This window comes from Muntiacus reevesi, chromosome 10, assembly GCF_963930625.1.
Source record: "Muntiacus reevesi chromosome 10, mMunRee1.1, whole genome shotgun sequence".
Taxonomy (NCBI): Eukaryota; Metazoa; Chordata; class Mammalia; order Artiodactyla; family Cervidae; genus Muntiacus; species Muntiacus reevesi.
The window spans coordinates 21,837,898-21,856,261 of NC_089258.1; the positions used below are offsets into that span (position 1 = coordinate 21,837,898).

Sequence of the window (18,364 nt, forward strand, 5' to 3'; positions counted from 1 at the left end):
TAACCCAATACTACATCTTATTTTCCTGGTCAAATTGTTTCAGCTTTGGAAATTGGAAGCTCTTTCTGTTGGCTCACGTGCACCTTATTTTTTCTTTTTTTTTTAGCATTTTCTTATTTTCTGTTTTAAATATTATTTGTGAATACTTTGAGAAACACTTCAAATAGCACTATAATTTTTTTGTTTTTAAATATAAAGCATAATTTCTTGATAAAACCCCAGTGGGAGGATAATCTATTATCCTCACCAAAAAGTAACCCTTTTTCTTACACATTTATGTATTTATTTGTTTATTTTTGGCTGCTCTGGGTCTTCATTTCTGCGAGGGCTTTTCTCTAGCTTTGGCGAACTGGAGCTACTTTCTGTTGCAGTGCACAGGCTTTGGGCTCTAGGGCACTTGGGCTTCAGAAGTTGCAGCATGCAGGCTCAGAAGTTGTGGCTCACAGGCTTAATTGCTCCTCTTCACGTGGAATCTTCCTGGCTAGGGATCAAACCTAAATCCCCTGCATTGGCCAGCGGACTCTTATCCACTTCACCAACAAGTCAAGTCCAAATATTAAGCCTTTCTATTCCTCTTTTTTGCTCCTGACACTCCATGTTTCCTTCTGTTACCATTCCCCTTCTCCTTTCAAAAACTTCCTTTAGCAATTTTTTTATTAAGTTCACTGAGAGCACATTCACTCAATTTTCCTTCATCTGAGGATGGCTTCATTTCATTTTCATTCCTGAAGTATATTCTCACTGGATGTAGAATCATGTTAAAAGTTTCTTTCTCTTAGCACTTGAAAAATGTGCTGTTTCCTTCTGGCCTCTATGGGTTCTAATGAAAAATCACAAAAATTAGGCATTCTGCCCCAGGAGGCAATGTATCATTTTTCTATGACTGCTGGCTGCATTCAAGAGTTGCTTTTTTGTTTTTTTCTTCTAGTTTTCAGTAATTTGATTTATGATGTTTTGGGGCATGATGATATTTTGGGGCCTATTCTTTCTGAGATTGACTCAACTTCTTCAAACTGTAGGTTATACCTTTCCCAAATTTGTGAAGGTTTCAATCATTATCTATTCAAATATTTTTTTCAGCCCTGCCCTCTTCCACCTCTCCTAAATTTTAGATCTACTCTTAATGTCTTACCAGTCTTTCAGATTATGTTTATTTAAAAATTCTTTTTTTTATTTAAAAAGGGTTAATTGTGGAAAACAATATATAAAATTTACCATTTAAACAATTTACCACCTGAACAATTTCTAACTGTACAGTTCAGTAGTGTGAAGCATATTTACAGTACTGTGAAACCAATATCCAGACGTTTTCATATGGGAAAACAAACTCTATAACCAGCAAACAACAGGACCCCATTTCTTCCTCCACCAGCAACCATCAGCCTACCTTCTGTTGATATGAATTTGATTTCTCTACATACTTCATGTAAGTGGAATCATACGGTATTTTTGTTTTTGTGACTAGCTTATTTCACTTAGCATAATGTCCTCAAGGTTCACTCACATCGTACCATGTGGCAGAATTTTCTTCCTTTTTAAGAATGAATAGTATTCTAGGACTTCCTTGGTGGTCCGGTGGTTAGGACTCTGTTTTTCCAAAGCTAGGGGCACGGGTTCGTTCCATCCTTGGTCAGGGAACTAAGATCCCACATACCACGCCGATCAGTTAAAAAAAAGAAGAGTAGTATTCCATTGTATGTATATATTATATTTTGTTTATCCATTTATCTCTCTATGGACACTTGGGTTGCTTATTCCTCTTGCCTACTGTGAACAGTGCTACTATGAATATGGAAGTGCAAATATTTCTTTAAGGTCTTGCTATTAATTCTTTTGATATATATTCAGAAGTAGAATTGCTGGATCACATAGTAGTTCTATTTTTAATTTTTGAGGAACTGCCATACTGTTCTCCATAGCAGCTGCACCATTTCACATTATTTTATGTCTAGTTTCTTTGAGCATTGTGCTTGAGATTCATCCATGTTGTTGCCAATAATAAGGCTTTGTTTATTCTCATTACTATGTAGCACTCCATTAGGTGAAAAATCCTGCCATTATTTATTCTACTATAGACTTTGAGGTTGTTTCCAGGTTTGAGCTATTTAAAAGAGTGCTGTTATCAACATTCTTCTGTGTTTCTGGTGTTAAAGAAAATATGTGCGTGAGTGGTAAGTCACTTCAGTCATGTCCGACTCTGTGCCATCCTATGGACTGTAGCCTGCCAGGCTCCTCTGTCCATGAGACTCTCCAGGCAAGAATACTGGAATGAGTTGCCATACCCTCCTCAAACAAAAAAAAACCACAAATGTATGTATACACATTTCTGCCAAGTTAAATTCCTAGGAGTGGAATGATATTATGGTGACTATTATACTATGGTTTTGATCTAAAATTTCCTGATGACTAGTGGAATTCGCACAGAACTTTTCAAATGTTTATGGGCCATTTGTGTATCTCCTCTTGTGAAGTGTCTATCCTATATTTTGCCCATTTTTCTGAAAGTTTGCTTCTTACGACTTTGCAAGAGTTCTTAATAAGTTCTGGATATGAGTTCTTTGTCAGATACATGTGTTAACGATATCTTCTCCTCTTTGTGGCTTTGTTCTTCACTCTCTAAATGTAGTTTCTTATGATAGACTGATGTTCTTACGATTGACAAAGTTCAACTTTTCATTTTTATTTGTCTTTTAACATTTTCTGTAACCTCATTTAGAAAATCCTTACCTAATCCAAAGTCATTAAAATATCATGTTTTCTTCTAAGAGCTTCATTGTTTATCTTTTATATTTAGGTCTGCAGTCCATCTGGAATCAATTTTTGTGTACAATTTGAGATTTGCATCAATAGACATTTCTTCCTCATATGACATTCCAAATGACCCAGTACCATTTTTTGAAGACCATCCTTTCCCATTTCACTGCTGTATTTACCCACACCATCTGCAATAGCTGTAGAGCATTCCATTCTAAGGCACTCATAACTTATTCACGATTCTTCCATGGGATATTTGACTTATTTTCTGGCCTCTGCCATCATCAAACAGGGTGACTATCTCTGTATGGACATCAAGGCCTTCTTCTGAAATTGTTAAAGCAGAGTACAATTTCTGAGCCAGAAAAATATTTATTTTTTGAAGAATTAATAAATTATACGGTTCACATTTCAAAAAATCCAAAGAGGCCCAGTGAAAAGACCGCCTCCTACCTTGTCCCCAATCCTTCTGGTCCCTTCACCAGGTAAACACAATAATGAAATCTTGAGTATTTCCCAGACACCTTGTAATACATGAACAAGCATTATTTATATTCTTTTATTTTCTTTTTACACAGCTAGTGGCACTCTATATACTTTTTCTTCGTCTTGTCCTTTTCACTTAACTTATCTTAGAAATCTTCCCGTTACTGTACATAGAAAAGCATCCTGGTTCATTTTTAAGGTAGCGTAATTGATGCGTGTATCACAATTTAGACAGTCTCCTATCGATGGACATCTATGCTGTTTCTAAGTTTTTGCAATTCATCTGCGATTCAATGACTGACTTTTCACGTGTCATTTCACATGTGTGCGATGCATCTGTTGGAGGAGGTTCTAGAAGTGGGTCAAAGAGGATATACACCTGTGATGTGATTATTTTATTATTATTTTAGTTGTGATTGGGTTATTTTACGGTTTATCTCATCGTGTCTGAGATTAAACACCTCTTCAGAAGTTTTAAAAAGCTACTTGCTTTTGTCAACATCCTTTGACGGCATGCACTTCTTAAAAATCCCTCAGTCTGCAAATTCCTCCAGTGTTTCCTTATTAGAAGTCCCCAGACATTGTGCGTCAGAGTTTGCACTTTTTAAAAGCTGTCTTAAATGCTGCCATTTGACGCTCCCTCCACAACGCAGACCGGAACCCGTCTCGCTTCAACCATCACTGGCTCTGGGGCTTAAAGGCGGAAAACGGCACCTGTGTGTTTTCCTAGGTGGAAGCGGCCACCTCTCGGTAAGGGGGCGGAGGGATCCCGGCCTTCTGGGGGAGGAGCCCGCCCCTCCCTGTAACTTTTCGGCCACGCCCTCGGCGCCGCAGCCACGCCCCCGGGTGGACGGCCCCGCCCCTCCCCGCGCGGTGCTCGCCTCCTCCCGGAAGAGCGGCTCCGCCCTCCCGCCAGTTTAGCGCCTTCCCACCACCTCTCGGCTTTGCCCTCGGGCTGCGTGGCCCCGCCCTTTTGCGTAACATGGCATCACTGGTCACGTGGTACTCGGCAGAGCCGAGAGGGATCAGTGGTGACCATCGTTCCCGCCCGCACGGCCTGCGCACGGATGACTTCCTCTGAGTGAAGCGCACTGAGGCGCGATGGCGAGGTCCTAGGGAAAGGCACTGAGAGGCCCGGACACCATCCCTAGTTGCCCTCGGCCTCCTGGCCCGGGCGCTAGTTTCCGCGCCGTTGCTAGGCAGCCGCGTCTGGGGCGGGAGCCGGGGCGGGCTAACGCGGCAGGGTCCGGTGCCAGGGAAGGGTCTATGATTGCGACGGGTCTGGGTGCAGGGCAGACAGAGGGCCATGGAGCAGTACTGCATCTTGGGGCGCATAGGGGAGGGTGCGCACGGCATCGTCTTCAAAGCCAAGCACGTGGAGGTGAGCATCCAGCCCCTTCCTCCTTCGGTTCCATTGAGATCTCCCCGCCTTCCTGACCCATGCTTGGGCCATAGCTTCTGCCTCCCGGTAGTTCGTCCTGGCGTGCGCCCGCCTCTTTTGCCCGCGGAGGGGAGGGCTTCCAAGTTGCGGCCAGCTACCAACCGTGCTTTCAGCGAGTTCCCCTAGGACCCTGGCGTGGATATCTCTTGAGTTGTTTGCCCATCTCTGCGCCGGTTGGCCCTGATTTCCCTCCAGCACGGGTTGGGGGGCGCGTTTCACCCCCACGAGGACCTCAACCCTAGGCGTCGCACCCGTTTTCCCAGCCGGGACGGGCTGGCAGTGTCTGCGTTCTGTCCCAAACAGACTGGAGAGATCGTTGCCCTCAAGAAGGTGGCCCTGCGGCGGCTGGAGGATGGCATCCCCAACCAGGTCCTGCGGGAGATCAAGGCCCTGCAGGAGATTGAGGACAGTCAGTATGTGAGTGGGGCTGCTGTTCTGAGGGGCTGTCCGCCCTCCTTGCTCACTCCCACTCTGAGGGCCTGCGGTCACTGTGTTGCCTTGTTTGCATCCTCACCCCTCAACTCACTGCCTTTCTTGTCCACATTCATTCACCCAGTTATTTCATTCCTCACTCATTCCCTCTTGTTCACCCATTTATTTCTTGCCTACTTGTTTATTCATTGACTCATTTATCCTTTCTCTCAAAGCATATAGTGATTTCTAATGATAATGATTATTGCCACCTTTTGAGCTCCTGTTACGTTCTGCAGGCTGGGTTAACTGCTTTATGTACACGGTCCTTCTGAGTTTTCTCCTCCATCCTGCAAGGCAGGTTTCAGGCTCTCTCTCTCTCAGGCCAGGGCCTACTCATGGGCACTCAGCTGGCTCAGCCTGTCTGTGGAGGCTTTGGCCTGATTGCAGAATCAGCGTTTTAACATTAGGGTCTCCCACAGGCTCTGCCCTTTGCCGGGCACTGGGGACACAGAAAGTGGCCCCTAACCTGCTCTTGAGAACTGAAGTGTGGCAGGGGAGACAAACAAAGGCTACAGGGTCCACTTGGTGTGACTTGTATGTGACAGGCATGAGAGGGGCTGTGGGCACATGGGGAGAGACACCACACACCCAGGCTCATTATGTGGTTTTCTCTCTTGTCCATATCCTGAGTAGAGAAGGTACTTAACTTCCTGGGGAGTGACAAGGCTAGGCCCACCCTCCCAAGAGTAGGCAACACTCTGACTTGCTTCTTATTCTCTAGAGATGTCCATGATATTTTGGTGAAAAAAGCATGTTTTAGAACTGCATGTGTCATCCTGGTTTTGTGTAAGAATATTTCATGTGTATATATATATATATATATTTACATACGTAGATATATATAGGCTTCCCAGGTGGCTAAGATGGCAAAGAATCTGCCTGCAATACCTGAGACCCGAGTTTGATCACTGGATCTGGAAGATCCGCTGGAGAAGGGCATGGCAACCCACTCCAGTATTCTTGCCTGGAGAATCCCATGGACAGAGGAGCCTGGTGGGCTACAGTCCATGGGTTCACAAAGAGTCAGACATGACTGAGCAACTAACACACACAACACACACTCACACATATGAGTATGTGTCTGTGTATACCATGTCTCTTGTAAAGTCTGGTGGGATAGACTCCTACTGTTGACTATAGGTGGTAGGATTTTACTTTTGCTGGGGGTTTTTTTGTTATAATTTTGTGTATTATCTGAATCTATATGTTTGTCCCAATTTGTAAAATGACTGTCTGCTACCATCAAAATCAGAAAAACAGCACTACAGCCATTCTTGTTTTTTGAGGACAGTAAAAGGGCTTGCCAACAGCTTGTGTGAGCTGGTTGGAGGGCCCATGGGAAGTTGGTGATACACTCCTATGTCCTGTGTAGCAGGCCTGAAGGGTCTGTCTTTAAAACACTCCAGATATTCCCCTGGCCCAGGCCATCCTCACCTCTCATCAGAACAACTGCAACAGCTCCCCCTTCACTCCTCTACCTTCCCTGCCGCTACTCCCACTCCACAGTCAAAAAAATGTAGATGAATCCACTCCCCAGCTTGAAAAGCTCCAGCAGCTTCTCTTCACTCCAAAAGAACTATCTCTATCTGCTCCGGCTCATGCCAGCCTCTTCATTCATTCAGCAAAATTTCTTACATGTCTCTCCGAAAAACAGCACTGTTGAGACTCCAGGAGTATAGAACAGAGCAGCCTCCTTCCTATTCTTGCCTTGGGGCCTTGTGTTTGCTGTTCCCCTGCCCACAGCTCCTTCCCAGATCCCTGTATAACAGACCTCACCCCATCTGTCCTCTTCTGTTTTCATCAGAATACCCTATAGGTTTGTTAGTTTCTCAGTCATTTGTCCCCCAAGCTCCTTAAAGCCCTTGAGAACCTACTGGCCCTCCCTCCGGCTCACTGCTGTGTAGCCAGCCCTGTGACCTTGTGGGCCCCCAGTTTATATGGCATGTCTCCTGCTGTCCCAGTGCTGGGAGCTGTGATCACTAATGTGTATGTGTGTTTCCAGATGATTTTCCAGTTTGTGGGCTGGGTGGGGGATCAGACACTGCCCTCTGTTGGCCTTTCTTAGACCTCCTTTCCCCTGAGGGTTTGCTAGAGCTAAATCATTTCAGTCGTGTCTGACACTTTGCGACCTCATGGACTGTGACCCACCAATCCATTCTTGTCCATGGAATTCTCCAGGCAAGCATACTGGAGTGGGCTGCCATGTCTTCTCAACTCAGGGATCAAACCCACATCTCTTAGGTCTCTCGCATTGGCAGGCGAGTTCTTTACCACTAGACCTGAGTGTTTACCACGGGATTCCAGTAGGGACTGGCCTTCTTCTGGGAGAAGGGAGCAAGAGAGCACCCAGCTCCCTGATCCTGAGCTCAGGTCTCTCGTCACCTTCTCTGCCTGCCTGGTCCTCTGTCAGCGCAGGGGCTGAGGGTCCGGGAGAGTCTGAGCCACGTCTGAGTCTGGAGGCTGACGGGGTACCGCATTGCAGGTTGTGCAGCTGAAGGCCGTGTTCCCACATGGCGCAGGCTTCGTGCTGGCCTTCGAGTTCATGCTGTCCGATCTGGCTGAGGTGGTGCGCCACACCCAGAGGCCACTGGCCCAGGCGCAGGTCAAGAGCTACTTACAGATGCTGCTCAAGGGCGTCGCCTTCTGCCATGCCAACAACATTGTGCATCGGGTCAGTGCCACCGTGGGCTGGGGTGGGCCTGTGGATGGCTGGGCTGGGAATAGGCCAGCCCTTGATAAAGGGCATGGTTTGGGAGGGGACAGAAGGGGCAGGGCCTAGGGGCAAGTGATCGGGGTTGTAGCCCTGGAGGAGACCGGTTCCTGGGCTCACCCGGGTGTCCAGCCTGCCAAGCCCTCCTGTCCCGAGGTCCACTGGGGGATCTGGAGGGACTGATGCTTCTTTTGGTGCCCTCAGGACCTGAAACCAGCCAACCTGCTTATCAGTGCCTCAGGCCAGCTCAAGATAGCGGATTTTGGCCTGGCCCGGGTCTTTTCCCCAGACAGCAACCGCCTCTACACGCACCAGGTGGCTACCAGGTAGGGAGGACCAGTTTCTGGGCGGGATATGGCAAAGGATAGGCCCCCAACCTTCCTACTGGGGAAGAGGTGATTTTGGACAGAGATGTTCTGTCCAAACAAGTGCTACTGGGGCTGGTGTGGGGGTCAGGGTGGCCTTCCAGGGCAGCTTTCTGACAGACCAGTGACCTACCTGTGACCCCCTGCCCTCCCCTCATAGGTGGTATCGAGCTCCCGAGCTCCTGTATGGTGCCCGCCAGTACGATCAGGGTGTCGACCTCTGGTGAGACTCCCGTGGGCTAGACGGGGGGACGTGGGTAGCTGAGTCACCTTTCCTCCTGGACATTGAGGTCTCTAAGCTGTTTGGGGGTTTTCCCTGCTGTGCGCTCTAGGTTGCCTTGGGAGTGTCTCCTCTGGTTAGAGTATCTCTGAGGAGTTTGGAGTCAGTGATCCTCCCCATGACAGTTTTGAGTTGGAAGGGGTCAAGTGGGATTGGAGTGATTGTCCCTGTAGGAAGTTTCTGGGCTGAGGCTGGGAAGGCAGTCCGAGGCTAAGCCGGTATGCAGGGGCTGACATCCCAGGATGTAATGTCCCTGAGTTATGCAGAGGCCTGGGTCGCTGGATATGAAGGCCCTGAACCTTTATTTGGAGTCGGATGCATGGCAACTCACTCTAGTATTCTTGCCTGGAGAATTCCATGAACATAGGAGCCTTGTGGGCTACAGGCCTTAGGATCACAGAGTCGGACATGACTGACTTACCTGGTAGCTCAGTTGGTAGAATCCACCTGCAATGCAGGAGACCCTGGTTTGGTTCCTGGGTCAGGAAGATCCGCTGGAGAAAGGGATAGGCTACCCATTCCAGAATTCTTGGGCTTCCCTGGTGACTTAGATGGTAAAGAATCCTCCTGCAGTGTGGGAGACCTGGGTTCGATCCCTGGGTTGGGAAGATCCCCTGGAGAAGGGAAAGGCTACTCACTGCAGTATTCTTGCCTGGAGAATTCCATGGACAGAGGAGCCTGGCAGGCTACAGTTCTTGGAGTCGCAAAGAATCAGACACGACTGAGTGACTTTGACTTCACAAGAGTTCGAGGTCTGGGGCTGTTTTGGAGATCTGCCCCAGAATGGGAGGGGGTGGCTGTGTGTCCCAGAGTATGAGGTTCTGAGAAGTTCTCCAAACTACTGGGTTGATGTATATTTCAGAGTTGAGGCCTGAGACCTATTTAGAGAAGGGGCTGTGCTCTGTATTCTGGGCTGAAGCTTTGGACTGTGTGAAGCTGGAGATCTGTAGGCTACTTTGTGGGTGTCTTGACCGCAGGGGGAGGTGTGGGTGCTGGAGTGGGGAAACCTGTGTCCCTGGTGTGAGATCTCTGAGATGTTTGGCTTCTGTACCTGCAGGGCCGTGGGCTGCATCCTGGGGGAGCTATTGAACGGGTCCCCCCTTTTCCCAGGAGAGAATGACATCGAACAGCTTTGCTGTGTGCTTCGAATCTTGGGCACCCCCAGTCCTCAAGTCTGGCCGGTTTGTAGGGGCATTTGGTAGCATTTGGAGGGGTGGGCGTGGGTGTCCTCTCTTCCCCCACCAGCTCGTAACTCCACCGCCCTGCATCTTCTGTCTTCTGTCTCATGGCCCCACACCTCCTAGACCCTCCCAGACCTTGGTCCTGGCCCAGCATGGGATCTCCTCCATCCCTGATCTGCTGGAGTGGGGAGGACCAGGAGTAGGACCAGCCCCTACTCCTTCCTGCTAATCCCCAGCACACACACAGCCCTTACCAAGCTGGGCATGGAGCAGGCACCTGAGATGTGCACATGTTCACTCACATCGTGCTGTGAGCTCATGATGTCATGAGTGATGTGGTGCGAGCAGGGGCAGGTGGATGGGGGATCTGTGAGTGAGTGGCAGCAGGTGGGTGACAGGAAGCAAGAACTGACTCCTGGGGGGGCTGGCGGGGTGGGCGCCAGCCCTGATGAGCCCCCTTCTCCTCCAGGAGATCACTGAGCTGCCCGACTACAACAAGATCTCCTTCAAGGAGCAGGCACCCGTGCCCCTGGAGGAGGTGCTGCCCGACGCCTCTCCCCAGGCCTTGGACCTGCTAGGGCGGTTCCTCCTCTACCCACCACAACAGCGCATCTCTGCCTCCCAGGTAGGGAGACACCCATTGCCCTTACCCTCCTTGTTTGGGCCCCTGTGACCCAGCAGGTTGAGGTCCTCGGAACCTGTGATGGGCCGGGAACAGCACCCCCGGAGACAGGGGAGGGATGGCGTGGAGAAGGTGTGCCTCTCCTGAGCAGACCCTGGAGAGTCAGCAGATGGCTAGAGGTGGGCATATTAAAAGGGCATGCCCACCTTGCTGAAGAGTTCATCTTGCTTCTTCATCCCTTTACTCCTTCAAGAAGAATTTACTGGCATCTGGCATGTGCCCAGCATCATCTTGGGTCCTGATCCCACGTGAACAGACGTGACTTGTTCCTCTGCGCTCTCCACCCTGTGGTGGGGCAGGGCAGCCGGTCTCTGGGCATCAAGGGGAGGGATGTTGGGACTGACACTGGGCTCGTGCAAGTCTTCTGGAGAAGGGCAGGGGAGTCTTTCATCCCAAGAGAAATGATGAGCAGAGGCCTGGAGAGGAGGACCCAGAAGGGGTAGGCTGTGGCTGCAGGCGAGGGAGGCGGGGAGAACCATGGGCTGATGGCTAATGGTGTCAGGCCTCTGTCATATGTACCTGTCCATCTGACCTCATGGCAGCCTCACCTCCCTGCCCTTGGAATAAGCAGTGTGTGTTTACATACACCCTCTGCGAGTTCCAATGTCAGCAAGGCCTTTAGGATGTACTGAAGCCAACCGAGGCTTCCCAGGTAGCACCAGGGATAAAGAATCTGCCTGCCAATGCAGGAGACATTAAAAAAAAGACGCGGGTTCGATCCCTGGGTCAGGAAGATCCTCTGGAGAAGGGAATGGTACCTCACTCCCGTATTCTTGCCTGGGAAATCCTAAGGACAGAGGAACCGGGCGGGCAAAGAGTTGGACACGACTGAAGTGACTTAGCACGCGTGCACAAAGCCAACCGACCTCTTCTCAGCCCCGTGCTGCTGCCTCCCGTCTAAGCGCCCCCTGCCTCCCCGCACGTGCCCAGTTGCCTCGCAGAGCCTGCTTCTCCTCCTGCCCATTCAGTCTCTCCTCCACCCGGCAGAGAGAGGGGCCTTGTCCAGTCAGGCTCTCACATCTTCCCTTGCAGGGCTGTCTCCTCAGCAGAGAAGTCCAGGTCCTAGTGGCCCACGGGCATCACACACGTGGGGCCGTCACATCTGTGACCCTGCAGCTCCCTTCCCCTTGCTCACTCCCTGGGACCGCAGGCCTCCTTCAGGTCCTAAGGTCTGTGCACTTCTGTCCCAGAGCCTCACTCATTCAGCTTTCAGATCTCTGCTCAACTGCATCAGATGATTGGTGCTGTGGGAAAGAGAAAGTCAGAGCGTGGACAAGGAAAACCGGGGCGGCTGCAGGCCTGAAGAACGGGAGGGTAGGCCCCGATCTGATGTGCTGTTCATCTCACTTTATCTTGTTTATCGCCGCCTGTCCTGTGCCGTGCTTAGTAGTTCAGTCGTGTCCAACCCCTGACTTTATGGAAGACTTGAAGGCAGAGCTCTTTGTCCTGTTCACTGCTGCATCTGCTGTCTTTGGAGCAGTGCTGTAACAGTGAACACTCAGAGTGTTGGGATCATCTTGAATGGAGAATGCATGAATGAGAAAATTTCTTCCGGGCAGTATTCACATCCCCCGCTGTCCCCCCAGGGGGAAGTGAGCTGAACCTGGAAAACTGCAGTGACCGGTTTCCTTTTGCTGTCTCTTGCTCGCTCCCCTCAGGCCCTCCTGCATCACTACTTCTTCACAGCTCCCCTGCCTGTCCACCCCTCGGAGCTGCCGATTCCCCAGCGTCCAGGGGGACCTGCCCCCAAGGCCCACCCGGGACCTCCCCACGTCCATGACTTCCACGTGGACCGGCCTCTCGAGGAGTCACTGTTGAACCCGGAGCTGATTCGGCCTTTCATCCCGGAGGGCTGAGATGCAGGGCCAGGCCCGGTTGGCTTGTCCCCCGCGCCCCACTTCCCACCCCTCCCAAGGACAACCCAAGCCACTGGTTCCTCTGCTCCAGCCTGATTTCGACCACAGTGGCCCTGGTCCTGGCCAGATGATGAGGCCATCCAGCCCCAGCAGAGGGCGCCCTCAACCTGTGCTGTTCGCCTCCCACCTGTGTGCTGCTGGGGGATCCATCAGAAGAGGGCAGAGTTCCACTCCCGTGCCTGCCATCATCAGGCATTGTCCCAGGAGAACCATCTAAGGGAGCCCTAAGTTTAAGATGTCCTCATGTTGGAAACCCAAGTGAGAAGGAAAGTTTGGTTTGACTTTATTCTCAGACATTAAACACTAGTTCAATTTTGAGATTGATTATAAAAACCCTGAGTAGTTCTATGTGATATACGCCCCTCTTCCATAGAGGAGAGAGAAGAAGTTCATATGAGAGAAGTGGCCCAGATGGCATCATCTCTTGGCCCTTGCTTCTCTCTGGTCCTTTGGAAAGTGGCCCCATTCATGGCTACTTTAGTCTTGGGGGCTTCCTAGGTTCTTCATGTAACAGAGCTCCCATTAGAGGTGAGGTGACAGAAGTCAGGGCCCAGGGATGGCTCAAGTGGGGGACCCAGTAGTGACCCTCCACACCTTAAACTGGTTTACCAGCATCACCCTCAGGATAAGGGTAGGCTGGGACCACATGAACCTCCTCTTCACTCAGATATCTTGCAAATAAGACAGACATTCCTGGAATTCATTTGTTAACTCAGTAAATACCAAAACAATCCAAACTTGCTCTTGTCTTTCTTATTTAATAATTTGGTAAGCCAATCCGAAAATACATATGTGGAAATGAAAAGGTTAAGAGGAGGGAGAAGCAGAAGAAAAGGAGAAAAGCAATGAAAGGATTTACTGTATCAGACACATACCAAGACATATCATAGGGCTATAGTAAATAAGACAGTGTGCTATTTGTTCATGGATAGATTAAAAACAGACAAGTGAGAGAAACTTACTAGCAGTCTTTTATTCAAAATATACATTTTGTGCTCATATGTATAAACTTCTGCAAGCGCTGAGGTTACAGAGGTGACTAACTGCCACCATCACTGCCTTCTGGGCTCTTTGAGGGTAAAGCACAGTAAACTCGGTTGTTGCTTGCAGGGATGTTTAAGTGTCTCTTGACTTTAAAGGTGTTTTAAGGATCTGGCCTCTGCCTGTTTGTCCAGCCACATCTGAAGACTAAGTTTCAGTCTAGGTCAATTTCTGGTATCTCTCACCTCCATATGAATGTGGATCTGGACCCAAACCCTGATCACTGACACTCAGCCAGTTCTGCTCACAAAGACTATAAACCTTACCCCCAACCCTGACATAGACTGTAGCCTTGACCTTGAGCCTTACATTTAACCTGACCTTATTACCCTGACCCTGGCATATACCCTCACTCTCACCTTCATTCAGTTCTTTAGCAGCCCCTTCCCCCCCCACCACCCCACCCCCGGCCACTGGCCTGGCTTTGATCTTAGCATTGACTCTGACCCTCATCCAAACTCTGACCTCATTTGACCTAGAACTTAACCTTGTCCTTGAACTTGGCTCTCATTTTCACCTTAACCATGACTATCTAATTGATAATTATCTTACTTTGTTTCTCATGTTGACCTTGTTCCTAATGCTGACCATTAACATGTCCTTCACATTCATCCTGATCTTGACATCTCTGACAATGATAGTTTCTCTCACACTGATCATGAATACTGTGATGAGACACTCAGCACCCTCAATCTGATTCTAACCCTCAACTTCACTCTGCCCCTAGACTGAATCCTTACCTAGACAAGGACCCTCATGCTGACCCACCCTGCCCTTGAACTTGTATCTTGATGCGGAGCTACACTGTATGTGTGTTAGTCGCTCAGTCATGTCCAACTCTTTGCGACTCCATGGTCTATAGCTGCCAGACTCCTCTCATGGTGGAATTCTCCAGGCAAGAATACTGGAGTGGGTTACCATGCTCTTCTCCAGGGAACTTTCTGACCCAGGGATTGAACTCGGGTCTCCTGCACTGCATGCAGATACTTTACTGTCTGAGCCACTGTACTCAAGCTGAAACTGAAACTAGTCTGCACCACAAACCTGATCATGACTTTGGTTCTGACACTCATCTTGACATGGACTCACTTGGCTGACTACTACTGACACCCTAATCCCATCATGACCTTGAACTTGACCTAGACCTTAACTCTGAAATTGAACTTTATGGTGACATAGCCCTTCATGATTGTGGTGACTCTGATCCTCAACCTGATCATCACCTCCATCTTGACCTATCCTCATGTTGAAACTTAAGCCTGATTTTGACTATAAGCCAAACTCTGACCCTCTGTGGTAGGCAGACTAATGTTCCCCTAAAAATGCCCACGTCCTAAGCTATGAATATGCTATCTTACACACAAGGGATTTTGCAAATGTAATTAAAGGAGTGAGATATAAAGAGTGTCCTGGATTATGCAGATTGGGCCAATGTAATGGGGGTAGGGGAGGGAGAGTTGGAGGACAACTAAATTCCTGCCAGCAGGAACAGAAATGGAACCCCACCTTGACTTTTAATTGACCTCGACTTTCATAATGTCGTGCTCACCCTGACACTGACATTATCCTCACATTGATCTTGACCCTGAATCTGACACTGATTCTAATTCTGAACATCAACCTCACCCTCAACTTGACCCTGAATCCTACTCAGAACTGCACATGCACGTCATCTTGAACCCAACTTTTACTTTCATCCCCAAAATACCATCTTTCTTATCCTGACATTCATCCTCTCACTGACCCTCTGCAGTGGAGGCACAACTTGATCGTGATCTTGACTCTCACACTTATCTCAAACTTGAACTGGATTTTTTTTTTTTTTGAACTGGATCTTGAACCTAAGCCTGGATCTAAAATTTCCCTCACACTGATCTTGTCCTTGAAACTGATTCCAATGACATGACCCTGACCTTTCTCTTATCTTAACCCTTAACCTGACATAGAATTTTACCTCAAACTGGACACTCACCCCAATTTCTGATCTTCATCAATCTGTCCCTGATCTTACCCTCATCCTGTGACCCTAACTGCTCTGACACTGAGCTAGATCATGATCCTCATCCTTACACTAACTCTGATCTTTGACATGGTCATGACCAAGTCCAGAGTGAGGTCTGGGGTCAGGGCCAAGGCAGGGGTCATGACAAAGGAGACACTAGGTGAGGGCCAGTGCCAGGGTAAGAGGGAGGCTGGGGGGTCTCTGTGAAGGTGATTGTGAAGGCGGGAGTCATGGCTAGGGCAAAATTCGGAGTGAAAGAATGTCAGGGTGTGTCAGGGGCAAGTGCAGGTAAGAATAGGCGTGGGGTAGATGTCAGACGCTAATGAGGTCAAGGGCGATGACTAGGGTGAAGCTAAGAAAAGGGTCAGGGTCTGGGTAAGAGCCAGGACCAGGGCAAGGGCTCAAGAGGTTCCAGTGTGAGGGTCAGTGCAAGGGCGAAGGTCAGAACGAGGGTAAATGTCAGTATCAGGCGGTGAGCGAGGTTCTGGGCTACTGTCAGGACAAGAGCAAGTGCCAAGGGGCAGCTCAAAAGCCTGTTGAAGACTAACAGAAGCGGAGCCGGCGTGCCTTTACGGCAAGGAGCAACAGCGCCACGGCTGGGCAAGAATTGTGCCAGCCGGGCGGAAGCCGGCGGCCCGGAGGGGCGCGGCCTGCGGAAAGAGGTTCGGCTTGAGGGGCGGGGCTTACCCTAAGGGGGCGGGGCTCGGCCTACGGGGCGGAAGCGCAGCGAAGGCGTGGCCAGACCCCGGCGTCCTGGGCGGCGGGCGCCATGGAACCGCAGTTGGGTTTGCATGAACTGCTGCACGTCTTTTCCTTCTTGGAGGCCCGCGACCTGCTCTGCGCCGCCCAAGTGAACAAGGTAGGGCGTCCTGTCCCAGGTGGGAGGCAGGGCTGGGTTCATGGTCACTGGCGTGTCCACGGTTGGTCCGTTCCCTCTAGGCCTCAGTTTCCCAAATCTGGGAGGGGGCATGCGGCAGCCCTGAATCCGCCGGGAATCAGCAGAGGACGCTCGTGGCCCCCGGGGTGGTGACCTCCTCAGCGTTTGAAGGGTTCAGTCAGAAAACCTCTTACTCTGTCCCTCCATCTGTCTGTAGTGTGTCCAGAGCTCCTGCCGGGTTGACCTGCACTGGGTACCTGTGACAGAGTTCACCCCTAAGATTGACTTGGAGATCCCACCTCTTCTGGAATGTTCTGGAAGTTCCCTTCTGGGGCCTGCCCGGAAATCCTTGCTCAGCCTGTGAGTGGCATCTCCTCCTGCAGGCTCGGGCTACCCCTCCTCAGCCAGTCGAACTGCGTACTGGCTGTGTTCCATGAGTGCCTGTTGAATGCGGTAGTCTGGTCTGCGCTTCTGCGCATGTTACCGGTGTTCTGAGCGCTTTCTCCTCTGTGCGCTCCCTCAGCACAGCTGTAACCAAATTATCGTACAGTGTTGTGTGTTTGTTAAATATCTGCTCCTCACCCCCCTCCCTCGCTAGACTCATTCCTAAGAGTGGGGAATTTGTTTCTTGCATCACTGTGTTTAAAATCACTGTATAATCATTGTATACACTCAGTATATGGCTTGATATTTGTTTCTCAGTCGCCAAGTCGTGTCTCTGCGACCCCATGGAGTGCAGCACGCCAGGCCTCTCTGTTGCTTACCATCTCCTAGAGTTTACCTAAATTCATGTCGATTGAATCGGTGATGCCATCCAACCATCTCAACCCCCTTGATATTTTGGGTCCTCAGTAAATGTTTGTCGAGTGAAAGAATTTTTTCATTTTTAAAAATACATTATTATATCACTTTACAAAAGGTAAACAGACAGACCTTCACCTGCTTTGTGTAATTATAATTTAATTGTGTAGAGTAAAATACTGGGTTGTTATCCCCAGTTGTACCAGTAAGGTATTAGGGCTTCCCAGGTGGCGCTAGTGGTAAAGAACCCGCCTAACAGTGCAGGTAACTGTACCTGGTCAGGAATGAAGGTTTCATCCCTGGGTCAGGAAGAGCCCCTGGAGGAGGAAATGGCGACCCACTCCGGTATTCTTGCGGGGAGAATGCCATGGAGGAAGGAGCCTCGTGGGCTATATAGTCCATGGGGTAAGAAAGAGTCAGACGCGACTGAAGCGACTAAGCATGCTCGCACACCAGTAAGGGAGATGAGTATCAGGTAGTGAGCACGTTGGCTGAGGTCACCCAGGTAGTCCCCCAACAGATTTAGAAAGGGAGGTGCCTTTTACCCTTTGATAGCAGCAGATTCTCTAGGTTCTGGTTCCCCTGTTAGGTAGAATGAGATCAGTAAACCCTGCCTCACAGAGTCATCATGAAGGTCGGGTTCTAACAGAGAGATTCTCAGAGGACCTGAAAGTGAAAGTATTAGTCGATCAGTAGTGTCTACTCTCTTGCGACCCCATGGACTGCAGCCCGCCAGGCTCCTCCGTCCGTGGCATTCTCCAGGCACGAATACTGGAGTGGGTAGCCATTCCCTTCTCCAGGGAGTCTTCCTGAGCCAGGGATCAAACCCAGGTCTCCTGCATTGCAGGTAGATTCTTTACCGTCTGAGCCACCAGGGAAGCCCAAAGTTGGGTAGCATCTATTTGTAGGTTTCATTACATATTATAATTATTAGGGATTACAAGTATTAGGGAAATAAGATCTTGCTTGGGTTTTGAACTGGGAACTGTGTAAAAGGAGAATGGGTAATCTTGCCAGGTTTGATCTTTGCAAAATATCAACTTTACATTCCTTCCAGCCAAAAAGACTTCCTTTTTTTTTTTTTTTTTTTAATTTGGCTCTGCTGGTTCTCACTTGTCACACACAGAATCTTCAGTTTTCATTGCAGCATGCGGGATCTAGTTCCCTGATCAGGGATCAAACCCAGGCCCCTGCATCGGCAGTCCAGTGTCTTAGCGCCTGGACTACCAGGGAAGTCTCCAAAAAGACTTCTTAAGGGCTGAAACATTTTAAACTTGGATGAGTGAGGGCTGCAGAAGTAGGAGCCTAGGCTCAGACAGGATGGTTGTTACTTCTCCCAGGGCCTGTGAGCCAC

At 49.5% G+C, this 18,364-nt stretch overlaps 2 protein-coding genes across 2 annotated transcripts in view; both read left to right on the top strand.

Moving 5' to 3' along the window:
• The first annotated feature begins 4,255 nt into the window (after positions 1-4,255).
• On the top strand, positions 4,256-13,074 carry CDK20 (cyclin dependent kinase 20). Its single transcript, XM_065946698.1, has 8 exons — positions 4,256-4,621; positions 4,985-5,098; positions 7,638-7,826; positions 8,070-8,191; positions 8,391-8,453; positions 9,568-9,691; positions 10,161-10,316; positions 12,032-13,074. Exons 1-8 carry the CDS (start codon positions 4,547-4,549, stop codon positions 12,227-12,229), a joined length of 1,041 nt encoding a protein of 346 aa, XP_065802770.1. The 5' UTR covers positions 4,256-4,546; the 3' UTR covers positions 12,230-13,074.
• Positions 13,075-16,049: 2,975 nt separating this feature from the next.
• The window catches only part of FBXW12 (F-box and WD repeat domain containing 12), a 33,623-nt gene continuing 31,308 nt past the window's right edge, over positions 16,050-18,364 (top strand). Inside the window, 1 exon segment of the mRNA XM_065947114.1 lies at positions 16,050-16,191. Within this exon segment, the coding sequence (XP_065803186.1) occupies positions 16,102-16,191 (90 nt within the window). The 5' untranslated portion in view covers positions 16,050-16,101.